Source organism: Enhydra lutris, unplaced genomic scaffold (genome assembly GCF_002288905.1).
Source record: "Enhydra lutris kenyoni isolate GAN:26980312 unplaced genomic scaffold, ASM228890v2 scaffoldscaffold10, whole genome shotgun sequence".
NCBI classification, from domain to species: domain Eukaryota; kingdom Metazoa; phylum Chordata; class Mammalia; order Carnivora; family Mustelidae; genus Enhydra; species Enhydra lutris.
Window position 1 is genome coordinate 1967402 of NW_019154094.1, and position 16796 is coordinate 1984197.

Sequence of the window (16796 nt, forward strand, 5' to 3'; positions counted from 1 at the left end):
CTGAATGTCTCTGGACATCGCCACACATCACCAGTGGGAAGCGGGCCTGGGCTCAGAACCCCTGGCTCATGCCATGAGCTGGCGTCCCCGGTGTGAGCCCTGGAGTCAGCCCCAGGCCTGAACCCAGAGGTGGTGGCACCTGGTCCCCAATTCAGCTGTACCCGTATGGCCTCGGGGACATGGCTACATCATGGCATGCCTCCCTTTTTCTCATCCATGGACTGGAAATAGCATCTCTCTGACCCTGTATAAATAGGAAAAGCCAAAGCCCAGAAATGGGAGGAAGCACCAGTGTATTTTACTAATGCTTTGTTCTTAAAAATTTGATCTGTTTGCTTAAAAGCTGTGTATCTCTGCTTGGATTCAGCTCTGTAATGAGCCATAGGCCACAAGCCCCCCGCCAAAGGCAGCCCTGTTTCCTGGCCACCCCTGACCAGTGCCAGCACTGGCAGGCCCTTAAGAGTGACTCGCCAAGTGACTGAAAGACCCAGTGCTCTGTGTGTCGTGGTCTTTCTGAAGCTTTAAGCTGTCTCAGAGTCTGAGATTCTGGCTTTGTTAGTACCATTCTGGCGTTGGAAACTTGGCTCGACCAGGGCCTCGCGGGAGCGCCATAACCTTGCCACTGGCAGAAACCCTCAACAGATACTCTGTTTTGGCCAAACTCACGCAGGATTTCACAGAACAGTTCCAGGTGCTGCTACCCAAGAACGCCCCGCCCTGCAGGGAGGTCATCTCCGCCCTGCTGGAAAAGATGGATGTGGACAAGAGGAACTACCAGATCGGGAAGACCAAGGTCAGGGCTCCCACCCCTTCGGGGGGCTGCAAACCCATACCCCACCTCCCGCCACACATGGGGTCCTCCCGTGGCCCGAGGTCCCAGGCCACATGCTGAGAGACAAGGGGCTTTTCTTGGGGCCCAGCACATTTTTTTTCCCTAGAAGGTGAAGGGGTACTTCTGAGGGGCAGGGCTCGGGCTTCACTCCCATCTCCCGCTCCCTCGCACATGGCCCGGGGTTCCTGTAGGGTGTCCGGGAGCCAGTTGCTAGTGTTCAGGGTCAGGCAGAAGGCTTCCTTCCCTCGTGTTCCTTTCAGACACCGTCTACCAACTCCAGGTACGTGATGGTTGCTTTTTACTGTTGGGGCACCCACCACTGTCCTTGTCCAACAAGGGCTAAGCGCAGCCCCTGTTAGGGCTTCACCTGATGTGCAAAGTCCCTTCACCGTTCTCCAACCAGCTCATCCTTGAGTTACCACATGACCCAGCAATTCCGTTCCTGGGCATGGACCCAAAAGAACTGAAAACAAGTGTTTAAACAGATGCTTATACACACGTGTCGCACATGTCCATAGCAGCACTCATCCCAATAGCCAGAAGATAGAAATGGCCCACATGGTCCATCAGCTGATGAATGGGTCCCCAAACTGTGGGCCATTCATATGATGAAATACTGTGGGGTCTTGCTCCACTCAAGGACACAGATGAACCTTGAGAACAATGAGGGAGAGAAGCCAGACACAAAAGCCCCCCTAGCGTGCGAACCCGTGTACCCAAGATGCCCAGGACAGGCAGATCACGGTTACCAGGGGCTGGGGCACAGAGGGCAAGAGAGTGACAGCTCCCGGAGATGGGGACCTCTCTTTGGGGTGATGGAAATGTCCCAGAGCCCGACGGTAGTGACGTTTGCTTAGTGTTGTGGATGGACCAAAGGCCACTGATGTGCTCGTATTGACAATGTTTCGCTTAATGTTAGGGGAATTCTCTTGACAGGTGAAAAAACTCCCCTCAGTCAGTTCCGTTGGCACCCCAGCTTGGTCTCACACACTTACGGGGCCTGGAGATTCCGGGGGCTGTGCTGACCTCCCTCCCCCACCCCCATGCCCACCAGGTTTTCCTGAAGGAGACAGAGCGCCAGGCCCTGCAGGAGACGCTGCACCGGGAGGTCGTGCGGAAGATCCTGCTCCTACAGAGCTGGTTCCGGGGGGTTCTAGAACGCCGGCACTTCCTGCAGATGAAACAGGCGGCCATCACTATCCAGGTACCACGGGGGCCCTATAGGGGCCAGGGATGGGGGCAGTCACACGGGTTCCGTCCCTGATCGCTCGCCCCACCCCCAGGCCTGCTGGCGCTCCTACCGCGTCCGACGGGCCCTGGAGAGGACGCAGGCCGCCGTATACCTCCAGGCCGCATGGAGGGGCTACCGGCAACGGGTGGCCTACCGGCGCCGTAGACAGAGCATCATCCGCCTCCAGAGCCTCTGCCGGGGTCACCTGCAGCGCAAGAGGTGAGCAGAGCAAGGCCCTGCCTCCCGTCCCTCCCCCTACGCCCCCATTCCCCCTGAGCCCCGGACGAGCGGACAGCCCAGGAGCTGCCTGAGAGGGTTTCTTAACAGATCCCTCCCACAACAGGGAGACCCCGGGGGGCCACCTCCTGGATCTCCCTTTCCTAGCTGAGGCATTTCCGCCTTTCCAGAAGCATCTCTTGAGGGCCATGGTTACCCCATGTGGCAGGGACAGAGCCTGGCCGCCAGCCCATGGGTAGCACAGGGGTCCCTGAAGCCCTGGGTGGATTCGGAAGGTGGTGTGCACATTTGTTCCTGAACCCGCCCCCCTTTGCTCTTCTCACACCAGCTTCAGCCAAATGGTGGCAGAAAAGCAGAGGGCTGGAGAGGACAGGGTAGCCCAGCAAGCCTTGAGGCCAGAAACGGCAGAGCGCGGGCCCAGCCAGGCAGCCCAGCAGGAGCAGGTGCCCAGGCAGGACCCGGAACCATCGGAGGACAGGGAGCATTCAGCGTCGGAACCCGAAGCGTGGCCAAGCGAGGAGCCCCTGGCAGAGAGCTCCCAACCAGAGATGGAGGCCCCCAGCCCGGAGAAGGCTCTCCCACCCCAGAAAAATACAGCTGACAGTCACGAGAAAGTGCCCAGCAGCCGGGAAAAGCGTGAGTCACGGCGGCAGAGGGGGCTGGAACACGTGAAGCTCCAAAACAAACACATACAGTCCTGTAAGGAAGAGCTCGCCCTCAGAGAACCTTCTGGAAGGACTGTGCTGGAGCAAGAGGAGAGCCTTCCAGAAGACAGGAAGGAGAACAGAGAAGATGAAACACCTTCAGACTTGGGGACAGAGACAGAGAATGCTTCTAAGAAGCAGCCTGAGGAGCCACCGCAGGCCACGCCGACCAGCGAGCTCTCTGGAGAAACCCCGAAGATGCTGCAGGGCGAGCACCCGGCACCTGGCCCCGTGGCACGGCCAACCAGCCTAGCCCTGGACAGTAGGGTCAGCATGCCTGCCCCCGGTACCACCCCCAAGACACCCAAGGACAAGAGGAAGCCTGGGGGCGACCAGAGGGCACAGGACAGGTCTGAGAGCCCTGGAGGCTCTACCCAAATCCAGCGGTACCGGGACCCCGACTCTGAGCGACTGGTCAATGCCGTGGAGCTCTGGCGGGGCAGGAAGCTGCCACCCACCTGTCCGAGTGCCATGCTGAGCCAGTCCCTTGACCTCAGCGAGCGGCACCGGGACGTGGGGGCCGCCCTCACACCCACAGAGTAAGCCCCGGACCCTCCCCTGTTTGAACACTGTGGGTGCCAGGCTGGGTTGGGCGGGCAGGGTGGGAGCACGCACAGAGGCCTGGCAGCAGGACCGGGGCAGTACCACGTATCCCAAAAACATGTGAGCGTCTCTGTGCCTGCCCGAGAGCCAACACCAGTGGGGTGGGAGGCCCGAGGAAGGAGGAGGAAGGGGCAGGGGAACGTAAAGAGTTGTCATCTGCCGGGAACCACAGAGCCTGGGGCCAGCTGGGACCCTGAGTGCTCTCCCTGACCCCCACCCGTGCCCCATCACGAGCTATGTTCACACAGAAATCCCCGGTTCTCTCGGGACGACATCCCACTCCCCGGTCTGCATGGGTCTCCGTGTCCTCGGTAGGGGTGATCACCCAGGAATTGAAGGGGCTCAGCTCTTGACCCACTGTGCCTTACCCTTAGTTAGCTACGTGCCGGTGACCCCGAGTCCCCAACCCCTCCTGCCTGGCCAGAGGAAAGAAGAGTTGGAAGAAGATGCAGGCCTTCTGCTAGGCCGGGCTTTCTCGGCCCAGCACACTGACACCTGTGGCCGGCTCATTCCCTGGGGTGGTCTGCCCCATGCCCCTCAGAACATGGAGCCTCACCCTGCTGTCCCCCACCAGATGCCCAAGCCCCTCCCAGCCCAGTCAGGATAACCAAAAACGTCTCCTAACTTGCGCTAATAAATAAAAGCCATGTTTCTGTGATCTCGCAGGGAGAGACGCATTTCCTTGTCCACAAGCGACGTCTCCAAGCTCCTTCCATCCCCATCCCAGACCAAGATGCAGGTAAAGCTTCAGGCTGCAGCTCCCACCCTGGCTGCCCCGGCTCTGCCCGAAACGCAGCTTAAAAGACAAGGGCAGTTGGTGGCTGGACGGCATGGTGAGCAGAGCGCCCCTGCCTTCCCTCCAGCGAGTCCCGCCTGCCTTTGCTGACCCAGTCCTGTTCCCTTTGCAGCCTTCTATAGAAGCCGTAGACGGGGAGCCCAGCACCAAGAAGCCGGCCATCCAGAAGAAGAAATCGGGCGACGCGTCTGTCGGCACAGATTCCGGGCTGTCCCCAGGCCCCCCAGCCGACTCTAAGTAAGTGTGAGCTTTGGAGGAGGCTCAGGTCACCATCAGAGGATGCACAGGGTCCCTGCCGGCCCCACCCCAGCCCCCTATCTCCCGGCAGTCTGGTCCCAAGTGATGGTGATTCTGAAGCCCTCTTGGGCAAATACTCACCCAGTCCCGAATGAGCGGTCGTGATCTCCTCACGTGCCAGTGGGGCCGTGTGCCAGCATCATGGTTCCCACTGCGGCCTAGAGCCAATCTGGGTCACCTCCTCTGGGCCCACAGGTCAGTGGGTTCCATTTGGCTTTTTATGGCATCAGAATCAGCTTCCGGATCCCCCTACCTCCAGGACCCCTCCTGGTCTATGGATAGAAGAAACTGGGCCCAGGCTCTGCCCCCAGAGAGCCCCTGCAGAAGTGCTCCAGACGGGTCCATCACAGAGCGGAGAGGATGGGCCATGGGATGGGGGAGCTTTGATCCAAATGCAGGGACAGGAGGTCGAGGAAGGTCCAGAATGGGCTTGCAGAGCGCCCACCACAGCGGGGACGGACACCCCACCACCAAAACAAAGCCCCTCAAATCAGGGGGTTTCTAGCAACTGAAATTCACTTCTCACAGCCCTGGCGGCCAGGAGTCTGTAGTCAGGGTTTTGGCAGGGCCGCCCCCTCGGAAGGCTCTAGGAAAGGGCAGCCCTTGCCTCTTCAGGTTCCTGGGGGCTCCAGGCAGCCTTGGCCTGTGTCTGTACCCCCTATCTCTACCCACATCTTCACATGACCTTCCTCTTTCCTCTGTGTTCTTTCTCTGTCATAAGGATGACAACCTCATCTTGAGGTCTTAGTCCGTTTGGGCTGCTGTAACAAAAACCACCAGAGTAAGTGGGTTAAACTCTAGACATGTCTTCTGGGGGCTGGAAGTTCACGTTCAAGGCACCAGCAGACATATTATGTATTGGGGACCACATCCTGGTTCACACATGGCATCTTCTCGCTAGGGTATCATGTGGCAGGAATGGGAAGGGAGCTTCCCAGGACCCCTTTTGTAAGGGTACCAGTCCCATTATGGGCATCCCCCCTCATGACCTCATCACCCCAATATCCTCACACTGAGGATACGACTTCGGTGTACAAATCTGGGGGGAGACAGACATTCAGAGCATGACACACAGTAACTTAGTCACATCTGTAAAGACCCTTTTCCCAAATAAAGTCACATTCATGGGTCCTGAGCATGAGCACACGGACACAGCTTTTGGGGGGCACGCTATTCAGCGCACGATTTGACATCCTTTCCTTCTGATTTTCTTTCTTAAAACTCGGGCCCATAAACACACATAAGGGTGCAGAAGGTAGTTTTATTTCGGGTTGTTTTTTTAATATGAAAACGGGGTCACTCTGTGATGTCTGTTCTGCATTTTGCCTTTTTTTAATATTTAATTTTTTAAAGATTTTATTTATTTGACATGGAGGGAGAGCTCACAAGTAGGCAGAGAGGCAGGCAGAGAGAGCAAGGGGGAAGCAGGCTCCTTGCTGAGCAGAGAGTCCAATGCGGGACTCGATCCCAGGACCCTGAGATCATGACCTGAGCCGAAAGCAGAGGCTTAACCCACTGAGCCACCCAGGTGCCCCTGCATCTTGCCTTTTCACCTGACCCCCTGTCACGTCACACAAATCGATCTCATTTTTAGTAGCATCTCTTTCCGTGGATAACCAAGCAAAGGGTGACTTTTCTCTTTGTAGCAAGATGACTTTTCCTCCAGCCTTGCTTCTGTTGTCACCTCCCGGAGCTTAAGAGAAACTGCTTAACTTTCTCCTACAGATCCACTTTTAAAAGACTTTTCTTGCATAAGAATAAGGATAAAAAATCCAGCCTAGAGGGGGTGGAGGAAACGGAGAACACAGCGCCGGGGCACACCGTGCTAGAAGCCACCACCACCAAAAAGAACCTGGAAGGTTGGTCGCTGGGAGCCTCAGGGAGAGAGGGCAGAGTTGCCGGAGTCCCTGGGAATGGGTACTGGGCACAGGGTTTCGGGGCTGGTCCCAGATACCACCCCTCAACTCCAGGGCGCTTTCCGGCTACAGACCCCAGCTTGCAACTAGAGCAGGGCCCTGGTTCTCTGTGTGGGGGGGACCATGCGTCCCCCAGAACCCACCTCCCCAGCTGCTCCTTTTCCCTCTAGCCTCCTTCAGCCACCAGCACCGCCACCCAGCAGGCGAGAAGCATGCTAAGGAGCCAGGAGGCAAAGGGAAGAAGAACCGAAACCTCAAGATCGGCAAAATCACGGTGTCGGAGAAGTGGCGAGAATCCGTGTTCCGTAAGATCACCAACGCCAACGAGCTCAAGTACCTGGATGAGTTCCTGCTGAACAAGGTGGGCCATCCAGGGGCAGCTGCGGGGTCGGGGGGCTACACACGGTCAGGCCCGGGCCTCCCCAGAAGGGTGGTCAGCACCCAGCAGTTTGGGCTTCGAAGCCGCCACACCCAGGCCTTTAGTGTGCCAGGCACAGAACGTCCAGAGGCACAGTTCCAATACAGAAAGTTCCAGAAACCAGATACTGCTTCCCAAATTTGACGTTAGCTCCTTTACTGCAGAATCCCACCTGGACTCACGAGAGAACGTTTGTCTAACATTCATGTTGCTCACCAGGGATATTTACATTTCGTAGGAAAACGTAGTGGGTCTTGGGGCACCTGGCTGGCTCGTTGGTAGAACACGTGACTGTTGATCTCAGGGTCATGAGTTCAAGCCCCACGTTGGGGGTACAGCTTACTTTAAAAAAGAAAAAATAAAGTCAGTGGGTCTGATCACAGGGCTGCACAGAACTTGTGGAACAGTGTCAACATCCAGAGGGCCTGACTCTGGGACACGCCTGTCCCGAGGGCCTCAGGCAAGGGGCTGTGGCCTGGGCCAACGTCCTCTCCTGCACTTCCTGCCCAGAAAGTTCGGAATCTGCTGTTGGAAAGACACTTTGTGCGTTGTCTCCCCGCATCCTTGGGGGTGATTGCCCACTTCTTCTCACACTGGAGGAAACGGAAACGCCTAGAGCTAGGTGGTCACTGGACATATTTGTGTCCCCCTCAGTGACCCCCAGGTCCTACAGCCTCGCGGTGGCTCAGCCCTGGCCTTGAACTTACTTTGTTTAGCATACACTTTATTTTTTTTTTTTTAAGATTTTATTTATTTATTTGACAGAGAGAGATCACAAGTAGACAGAGAGGCAGGCAGAGAGAGAGGGAAGCAAACTCCCTGCTGAGCAGAGAGCCTGATGTGGGACTCGATCCCAGGACCCTGAGATCATGACCTGAGCCGGAGGCAGCGGCTTAACCCACTGAGCCACCCAGGTGCCCTAGGATACAGTTTAACAAAACACACTGATTGAGTGCTTAGTGTATATAGAAAAAGTGAATTGGTCACCACGGCATGCATTTGGGGCATGGCTCTGGGTTAAGTCAAGCTTGTGTGTGGTTGGCAGAAGGGTCCCCAGGGACAACTGTGTCCCAGGGGACTGTTGGCTACACCTGGAGACGTTTTTGGTTGTCCTGACTGGGGAATGTCCCTGGCATCTGGTGGGTGGGGGTCGGGGGTGCTGTTCAACACCCCCAGTGTGATCCAGCCCCCAATGTGGGGTGTTTGGTTTAAACCTGAAGGGACTGGAAAGATCAGGCCAGGATTAGCCAGAGGGCCTGGATTTTTTTTTTTGCTGGGATCGCAGGGGAAGCAGGGAAGGACTCGGGACAGAGCTGAGCGGCAGGCAGTCAGATGCCAAGCCTGTGGTCACTCTGAGTCAGGGCATCTCTCTCTCTCCTTCTCCAGATAAACGACCTGCGCTCCCAAAAGACTCCCATCGAGAGCTTGTTCATCGAAGCCACTGAGAAGTTCAGAAGCAACCTCAAAACCATGTACTCCGTCCCCGTATGTGCAGCCCCTGACCCTGGGGAGGGCCCCTGTGGGGACCCCCGTGCCCTCTCCAGAGCGTTCCCCACCCCCGTCTGTCCGTCCCACGGGGGTCACACCTGCATCCCCGCAGAACGGGAAGATCCACGTCGGCTACAAGGACCTGATGGAGAACTACCAGATTGTCGTGAACAACCTGGCAGCCGAGCGGGGGGAGAAGGACACCAACCTGGTCCTCAACCTCTTCCAGTCTCTGCTCGACGAGTTCACCCGCGGGCACACCAAGAATGACTTTGAGCCACCCAAGGTTGGTAGTGCCGCCTCGGGGACAGTGGGGTGGGTGGCAGCTGGAGGCACGGGTGCTCCCAGGGCCCTCACAGACTATGCCTGTGTGCTCCCTCACAGCAGAGCAAAGCTCAGAAGAAGAAGCGGAAGCAGGATCGCGCCGTGAGTATCTGTGCGCGTGCGCGCTTGTGAAGACGCAGGTGTGAGCGTGTTTTCCCACCCCGCCCTGGGGAACCCTGATCGTGAGCGTGAACCTCGGGCCTGAGGTGCCACAGGCTGCGGCAAGAGTGTGGAGGGGCCCCCCTCGCCACTCAGCGCCCTCCCCCGTGGCCCCCCAGGTCCAGCAGCACAACGGGCACGTGTTTGCCAGCTACCAGGTGAGCATCCCGCAGTCGTGTGAGCAGTGCCTCTCCTACATCTGGCTCATGGACAAGGCCCTGCTCTGCAGTGGTGAGCGCTCCTGACCCCCCACCATGCCCCTGATGCTGCACGACACCCTCTTGCCCCCCACCACGTCCCCAGACTCCTCACTGTGCACTGGGGCCTTTACTCAAGCCACGGGATAGATATTTCTGGAACATTGCCCTGGCCATGCCTCACCACTTGGTCCTCCCACTGCCACCCTGGGATAGATGCTGATTCTCAGCCCGCCGAGCCACCCCCCGCCCCACCGCTGCCTCTGCAGCCTGCCCTCCCTATGCCTACCTCCGTAGTTTACCCCATGTCCTCCCTCCCAGCTTACGTGCACACTTCTCCTGCTCCCTGATCTGCCAGCGTCTCCCTAGACCCCCGGGGTCCCTCATGTGGTGACAGGCAATCCAGTCAGCCACAGAGGAACCCCGAGACACAGCCGCAGCCCAGGCCAACCCAGCGGGCAGGAGGGTCTGTCCCCGGGCACAGGCAGATCTCCGGCGGTCATGCATTCCTGCGGTGATCAGCTGGGCCTCTCTTCTCACCCAGGGCCTCCTGTCCCTTCAGTCCCTATGTGTCCCCCTATGTGCATCACAACTACTCAGGCAATTGTCACTGTCCTGAGATAAGGACACTGGCCTCCCCCTCCTCTTTGGTCTCAGCTAGCTTTCTGTCTCAAGCATAACCCCCCAAACCCCTGTTCCTGTCCCACTGGCCAAGCTGAGGCCACTAGCAGTCACCAGCTGTGAATGTCTGCCCACATGTTTTCCCTGCCTGGGAACTGGGGCAGAAGTTCCTATGTCTCAAGTTTGGAAGCCGGTCGGTGGGAACCCAGGTCCCCCGAGGCACCATCTGTGACCCACCCCCCATGACCTCCTAGTGTGCAAGATGACCTGCCACAAGAAGTGTGTGCACAAGATTCAGACCTACTGTTCCTACACGTGCAGGAGCAAGGTGAGCGCCGCCCAGGGGCAGGAACTTTCCAGACCATCAGGGGAGGCCATCCCAAGCAATGGGAGGAGAAGGAGTGGTTGGTGCGAGACCAAGGTTGGGTGTCAGGTAGGAGCAGGAAGCTGATAGAAGGGGCCGGTCCAGAGCAGAGCACACCCCGGTTCTGTCAGAGCCCCTTGAGGTCCCCCGAGGCAGGACTGGGCTTCGTCAGTGTGCATCTCAGACCCCCCGCCCTGCTCCTCTGTCCTCCCGGTGGAGGAAGCCTCCAGCTCTGTGCACAGGGGAGACCAAGTCCCAAGTGCTAGGGCTGCAGTCGGAGCAGGACTGACTGTCCTGAGGGAGCGGGGACTGCTCCACAGGGGAACCCCTGCCCCTCTCCTCCCAGCAGCCAGCAAGCTCACCTCCCCAGCCAGGTGCCCTCAGCAGCCTGTGGGGTGGCGGAGGGACAGGAAGGGAGGGAGCCCACCCAGGAGGCCTGACCCCTGCCCCCTGGTGTTGCAGAGCGAGCCAGGTGCCGAGCCAGGCCACTTTGGCGTGTGCGTGGACAGCCTGACCAGCGACAAGGCCTCCGTGCCCATTGTGCTGGAGAAGCTTCTGGAACACGTGGAGATGCATGGCCTGTACACCGAAGGCCTCTACCGCAAGTCCGGTGCTGCGAACCGTACACGGGAGCTACGACAGGCCCTACAGACAGGTGGGTGTCAGGGCGGGTAGGCTTTGGGGGTGGTTCTCGGGCACCATCCTCCTGCCCACACTCACCAGCCCCCGGCCGGCCTCCCTGCAGACCCGGCGGCCGTCAAGCTGGAGAACTTCCCCATCCATGCCATCACCGGCGTGCTCAAGCAGTGGCTTCGAGAGCTGCCTGAGCCCCTCATGACTTTCGCCCAGTACGGTGACTTCCTCCGAGCCGTAGGTGAGGTGCACGGCAGCCGCAGTGAGGGCGGGCGGGTGGCCGCGGTCGGGCTTGGAACCACGAGCGCTCGCTGGGGCCAATTGGGGAGGCCCCGCTGAGAAACCTGGGCTCAGAGCAGCTGGCGTGGGTGCCTAGCCGAGGGCAGGGCCGGGACCCCTCCATGGCCCCATACCTTGCCACATGCCCATCCCAGCCCCCACGCAGCGGGAGGCTCCCCAGCCCTCCGGGAACGTGTCGGGGGGGCCCACAGGTTGCTGATGCCCTGGGCCCCCCTAGAGCTGCCGGAGAAGCAGGAGCAGCTGGCCGCCATCTACGCCGTCCTGGAGCACCTGCCCGAGGCCAACCACAACTCACTGGAGCGGCTCATCTTCCACCTCGTGAAGCAAGTGCCCACCGCCTGCTCCCTGGGGGGCAGGGGGGTCCCCATCAAGAGCCCCAGCGCGGCGTGCCTCGGGTTCGGCCCCAAGACCTGGGCCTGTGGCAGGGGGGTCTGGGGGAGACCCAGGCTCTCCTGTGGCGATCCCTCTCCGCCCGTCCCAGCTCCAGGGGATGACGGCCCCTTCCCCACCCCGGGGCTCCGGCTGCGGGTCTGGGGGTTCCGTGGTCGCCCCTAACTGCCACTCATCATGCAGGGTGGCCTTGCTTGAGGATGTGAACCGCATGTCGCCCAGCGCTCTAGCCATCATCTTCGCCCCCTGCCTCCTGCGCTGCCCTGACAACTCAGACCCGCTGACCAGCATGAAGGACGTCCTCAAGGTCACCACGTGAGTGCTAGTGCCTCCCCCCACCCCGACCCCACCATGCTGTGTCTGCTCCAGCAGCTGGGGCATCCCTCCCAAGTGTTTCTGAGGCTGAAGAAAACCAGAGAAAAGGAAAATTACCCCCTCTCCAGTGGTGGGGCGAGGGGCAGATCGGGGAGCCTGATGTCCTTGGCCTCTGGCAGCAGCAAGGGTTGTCAGGAAAGAAGCAGCTGTTGGAGGGGGGCGGGGGGAACACGGTCTCTCCTGCCCCCTGTACCATCTTCGGAAGTTTTCAGAGTTCTTCAAAAGAACTCGGAGGTCGTCAGACCTCAGCTACTAAGAAGACACTGTTTAGGCTTCAGGCTGTGAAAATAAGGACCTGCCACTCTAGGCGGCTTTCCTGTGGCCCTGATACATCTGGGTGGTTGTGGGGTGTTGAAAGATTCGCTTCTAGCCTCTTCTAGCACCTTCTTTGCTCCCTTTCTCTTTGTGTGGTTGTGATGATGGAAAACCCTGAGTTGTGCCTGCCTCTCACCCCCCACACTTACCGCTCACAGTGCACCTTCCAGAGCCCCAGGGGCAGGTCACCTGCAGCCTCTGCGACATGTCACCCAGCCTACCTGTTCTTCACACTTCCGTGTCACCCCGCCCTGCAGGGGGACTGTGTGGGGCTGGCTTACTCTGGCCCACGGTGCTTGTACTTCCTCCTTCAAACCGGGAGGCCTGTTGAGACAGGGCCCCAGGCTCAGAAAGGTGGAGTGAGTCACACGATGTCACACAGTACGCCACCACAGAGATGGGAGCCACAGCCCTCACTGTGTCCGTGGCCTTGCCTGGGCCCTGGGTCTCCATCTCGGGCCCCTGTGCCCCAGTCTCCAGCCAGTGCCTCTCCAGACACCAGGCCCTGACACTGGCCATCCTGCGGGTGGTAACTGAGTCTCTTTCTCCTGCAGCTGCGTGGAGATGCTCATCAAGGAACAGATGAGGAAGTACAAGGTGAAGATGGAGGAGATCAACCAGCTAGAAGCCGCGGAGAGCATTGCCTTCCGCCGCCTCTCCCTCCTGCGACAGAACGCTGTGAGCATGCCGGCCTTGGGTGACGGGGTGGGGTCTCACCTGTCCGCCCCTTGCACGCCCTGCACACCCTAGGCCCCATGCCACCTGGCCAGGGGGCCTCTTGGGGGAGCATGGTTGGGGGCCCGTTCCCCACATTGGCTGAATGACCGCCTTCCTCGTTCAGCCTCCTGCCAACTGCCCTTCGAAGGGCAGCAGGACCGGTCATCCACTCGGGGACGGTTCGGGTCTTCCTCTGGCCTCTGCTATAGGGAAGAGTCCCCACCATAGAAGTGGCCCCACAGTGGGGATGGGGACTTAGCGGGGCAAGTCCTGGGCTCCCACGGGAGGATCCTGTCCTTGTCCCCGCAGTCCAATGTGGCTCGATGCCCGTGTGGCGGTTGTGGCCCTGTGTGGTCACCCTCTGTTCGTCTCTTCCCCAGCCCTGGCCTCTCAAACTGGGGTTTTCGTCTCCCTATGAGGGGGTCCTGGTATGTACACTTTCCACGGGCCCGCCCTGCATGTCTCCGGGAGCGGTGCATGCTGGGTTCCCCTCGTGCCCGTGGTCTCATGGGGTAGACCGAGCGTGTCCTAACCTCCTGGAAGTGCATGCTAGGGGAGGACCACTGCCTGCTGACCACCTGCACTGAGAACAACTAATCAGCCTTGCACCAGCCACTCTATCCCCACGGGATCCACATCAGAACTAACCTCCTCTCCCCAAGCTGTTGACCCTCCCCACTGCCAGGAGACCAGGCCCACCCTCCCAGAGGGGCCAGCCACACCTGCCACTTCTCTGTTGTAGAACAAGAGCCCCAAGGCCCGGGCGAGCAGTGGCGGCGGCCCAGAGGAGCTGGGGGTGCTGCCGGAAGAGGAGGTGCCCGGCGGCGACGAGGACCGCGAGAAGGAGATCCTCATTGAGCGGATCCAGTCCATCAAGGAGGAGAAGCAAGTGTCTCCGTCCCCTTCCTGTCCTTGGCGCTGCCATCCGGCCCCCCTCCCCAAGCCCGTTGGCATAGCCACCCTGGCTGTTAGAGGAGGCTGACAGGCTAGGCTCATTCCCACCATCTGGCACCTCCCTCAGGGGGGGCTGCTGTCCTAAAACGCAGCCTGGGGCTGTTTAAACCCCCTGCTTGACCTCCAGGAGCCATGGTGGTCCACAGGGGAAAAAAGGGGGCAGCAGAGGGGTCGTGCCCAAACTTTGTCTTGAAGTTGGTTTTAGCTAGGATGACCAATTAACCTGTCACTCGTTCAAGATGTGAGTGTGCATAGGGATGCCATTAACACGATGCCAGGAGGACAGGTGTGACCTGGGCCACTTGGCCTCCCTAGTCTGAAGAATAGGGTAGAGCACTCCGGGTACAGGGCCTAACACTTGCAAAGGCCCTGAGGCAGGAGCATATCACTAGCTCAGTATAGGGCCAGGTGGCTGGCTTCCCTCAGCAGCCTGACCCAGCCCTCCCCGGACTTTCTCTGGACCAGGAGTGATTTGGGGATGGCTGCTCGGGGTGCTGAGGGCAAGGGCTCCCATCCAGGAAGAGGAAGGCCCGTTCTGTCCCCTGCTGGCCTGGCACCCTTGTTGGGAGATCTTTCACCCTGGGAACAGCCTTGGACACCATGACCCCCTTCTCTCCACCCCCCCTACAGGGAGGACATCACCTACCGGTTGCCGGAGCTGGACCCTCGGGGCTCCGATGAGGAAAACCTGGACTCGGAAACGTCGGCCAGCACGGAGAGCCTATTGGAAGAACGGGCCGGGCGGGGGGCCTCAGAAGGTCAGTATTAAGGCAGCGTCTGCTTCTGTCCTTCCCATGTCCACCGCCGGCAGGCCCTGGGGCAAGGGTCCGTCTTCAGGCCCCGAAGCTGCAGTAACCCTGCCGTCTGTCTCTCAAAAGGGCCCCCCGCGCCTGTTCTCCCCAGCCCCGGCGCGCCCGCCCTGAGCCCCCTCCCCGTGGCAGCAGCCCCTCCACGACGAAGGCCGTCGTCCTTCGTGACGGTCAGAGTGAAGACCCCCCGGCGGACCCCCATCATGCCCACCACCAACATCAAGCTCCCACCTGGCCTGCCCTCCCACCTCCCCGGCCGGGCACCGGGTGCCCCAGAGGCTGCTGCCCCCGTGAGGCGCCGAGAGCCGCCCGCCCGCCGCCCGGACCAGGTACACTCGGTGTATGTCACACCCAGCACTCTCCTGCCTGTGCTGGGCATGCGGGAGCCCTTGGACGAGGACGACCGGCCTCCTGGGGCCAAGCGGAGGTACTCAGATCCCCCGACCTACTGCCTGCCCCCCACCTCGGGCCAGGCCAACGGCTGAGGGCCCCCAGAGCCAGAGTCCCCGCGAGTCCCAGCCGGAGCTGGGCACCAAGCTGCAGAGCCCGCGTTTGGCTGAGAAGGATCCCGAACGAGAAGCTCCAAGACAATGTGAGGTGGGCACTAGCCCCACGTGCAGAGGCCAAGCAGGGAGAGGCCAGCCAAGGCCTGGCCGCCCTTGCTGAGCCTCCAACACTGCACAGACGCACCCACCCAGAGCACCAAATCACGGTGGGTGGCCTGGCATCTGGCATCTCCCACCTCCCTTTTTGTTTTATATGGTAACTGTTTCTTTGTGCGTGGTTTACATAACTTTAAACTGTAACAGCCTTAACAAGAGACCAAATTGTTTTTTATACATGTATGTACAAACTTTTATATTAACGCCCTTCATCTCCCTTATAACCTGGACTTGAGTCTTCAGAGCAAAGCCTGCACGGCCAGCGCATGTCAGGGCCTCAGACCTGCACTGAGGACGGCCCGGGGCCCGCGGTCTGAGGGCTGGGGCCTTGCGTGGGGGATTTGGACCCAGGGGGCCCCTGACAGCCAGGCGTGTCTCAGATGCATCCTCTGGCCCGCATCTGAAGGAGTGTTGGAGCCTCGGTGGGGATCAAGGCTGGTGGCTGGAGTCAGGACACAAGGTGGCCAGCAGCCTCCACCTGCAGCACCACAGACCTCACATCCCGGGGAGACGTGAATGTGGCCGTCACTCTTCTGTCTGCCAAGCCCCAGACTCAGGAGGCCAGAGGAGGCAACCCTCGGCACACTGCCCCTTCCACGTGGCCAACAGGAGCCGCGACTCAGGACCACTCACAGGCAGGGAGGGCAAGGCCTGGGGCTGGACATTCCTGCTGGTCAACGGGGACAGGCTGGGGATCTCCGGAGCTGGGCTCCCCCCGCCCCCCAGGCTTGGCTCACTCCCCAGACACACGGCCACAGGTCTGGGACGAGAGGTGCCCCAGGTGCTCCACAAGCCGTGCAAAAATAAAAAGTGCCTGAAAGGTGTGTGTATGCATAGTCCTGCTCAGACTGGGTTCAGAGTCCGTCAGAGGAGGAGGAGCTGGCTGGTGGCGGTCCACCCTGTGGTCTCAGGCAAGAGGGATGCTGGGCAGGGGGCTGTGCCTCTTGTCTGGGAGGACCTGCCTTGATCTTCCAGGCGATGCTGCTGTTGGAATTTCACATGGAGTCTTCACACTTGAGTGGTGTGCCTGCCAGAGGTGCTTGTTACTGATCTGGAAATGGAGGGGGGAGGTTTGGCAAAGAGCCTCTTGTCCTGGGAGCTGCTCCTGTTGCCGTTTCAGCACCCAGCTTCTCCCCAAAGCTAGGGCTTAAATGTCAGCTACAAGGGCCATCTCCCTGTGAAGGGATCCGTTCCTGGTGGGCCCTCTAGGGCCGAAGCCACACACCTCCCCCAACTATCCCCTCTCAGACCAGCTCCTAGGCTGCAGTCAGATGGGCAGTTGTGGGAACCTGCTGGCAGGCAGGGCCCATGGGGCTGGGGTTAGGGAGCAAGGAAGAACCCTAGTCCAGATGGCACATGAGGGAGAGCTGGGAGACTTCTCCAAGGCCACACGTTTGGGATGGGGTAGGGCTGGAATTCGGAGCCTGCCCCATCTGCCTCCAGTGACCCCCTTC

At 59.8% G+C, this 16796-nt stretch overlaps 1 protein-coding gene across 1 annotated transcript in view; it reads left to right on the top strand.

Moving 5' to 3' along the window:
- Nucleotides 1-16178, top strand: part of LOC111143844 (myosin IXB) — a 65948-nt gene extending 49770 nt beyond the window's left edge. The window contains exons 19-40 of the mRNA XM_022497791.1: nucleotides 671-793; nucleotides 1887-2036; nucleotides 2116-2282; nucleotides 2629-3543; nucleotides 4274-4346; nucleotides 4516-4640; nucleotides 6426-6559; nucleotides 6787-6977; nucleotides 8421-8519; nucleotides 8635-8808; nucleotides 8907-8948; nucleotides 9125-9236; nucleotides 10078-10151; nucleotides 10650-10842; nucleotides 10933-11061; nucleotides 11338-11443; nucleotides 11694-11825; nucleotides 12755-12878; nucleotides 13298-13345; nucleotides 13660-13806; nucleotides 14506-14629; nucleotides 14750-16178. Coding sequence (XP_022353499.1) covers nucleotides 671-793; nucleotides 1887-2036; nucleotides 2116-2282; nucleotides 2629-3543; nucleotides 4274-4346; nucleotides 4516-4640; nucleotides 6426-6559; nucleotides 6787-6977; nucleotides 8421-8519; nucleotides 8635-8808; nucleotides 8907-8948; nucleotides 9125-9236; nucleotides 10078-10151; nucleotides 10650-10842; nucleotides 10933-11061; nucleotides 11338-11443; nucleotides 11694-11825; nucleotides 12755-12878; nucleotides 13298-13345; nucleotides 13660-13806; nucleotides 14506-14629; nucleotides 14750-15165 — 3798 coding nt within the window. The 3' untranslated portion in view covers nucleotides 15166-16178. The remainder of the gene's footprint in view (nucleotides 1-670; nucleotides 794-1886; nucleotides 2037-2115; nucleotides 2283-2628; nucleotides 3544-4273; nucleotides 4347-4515; nucleotides 4641-6425; nucleotides 6560-6786; nucleotides 6978-8420; nucleotides 8520-8634; nucleotides 8809-8906; nucleotides 8949-9124; nucleotides 9237-10077; nucleotides 10152-10649; nucleotides 10843-10932; nucleotides 11062-11337; nucleotides 11444-11693; nucleotides 11826-12754; nucleotides 12879-13297; nucleotides 13346-13659; nucleotides 13807-14505; nucleotides 14630-14749) is intronic.
- Nucleotides 16179-16796: the final 618 nt, after the last annotated feature.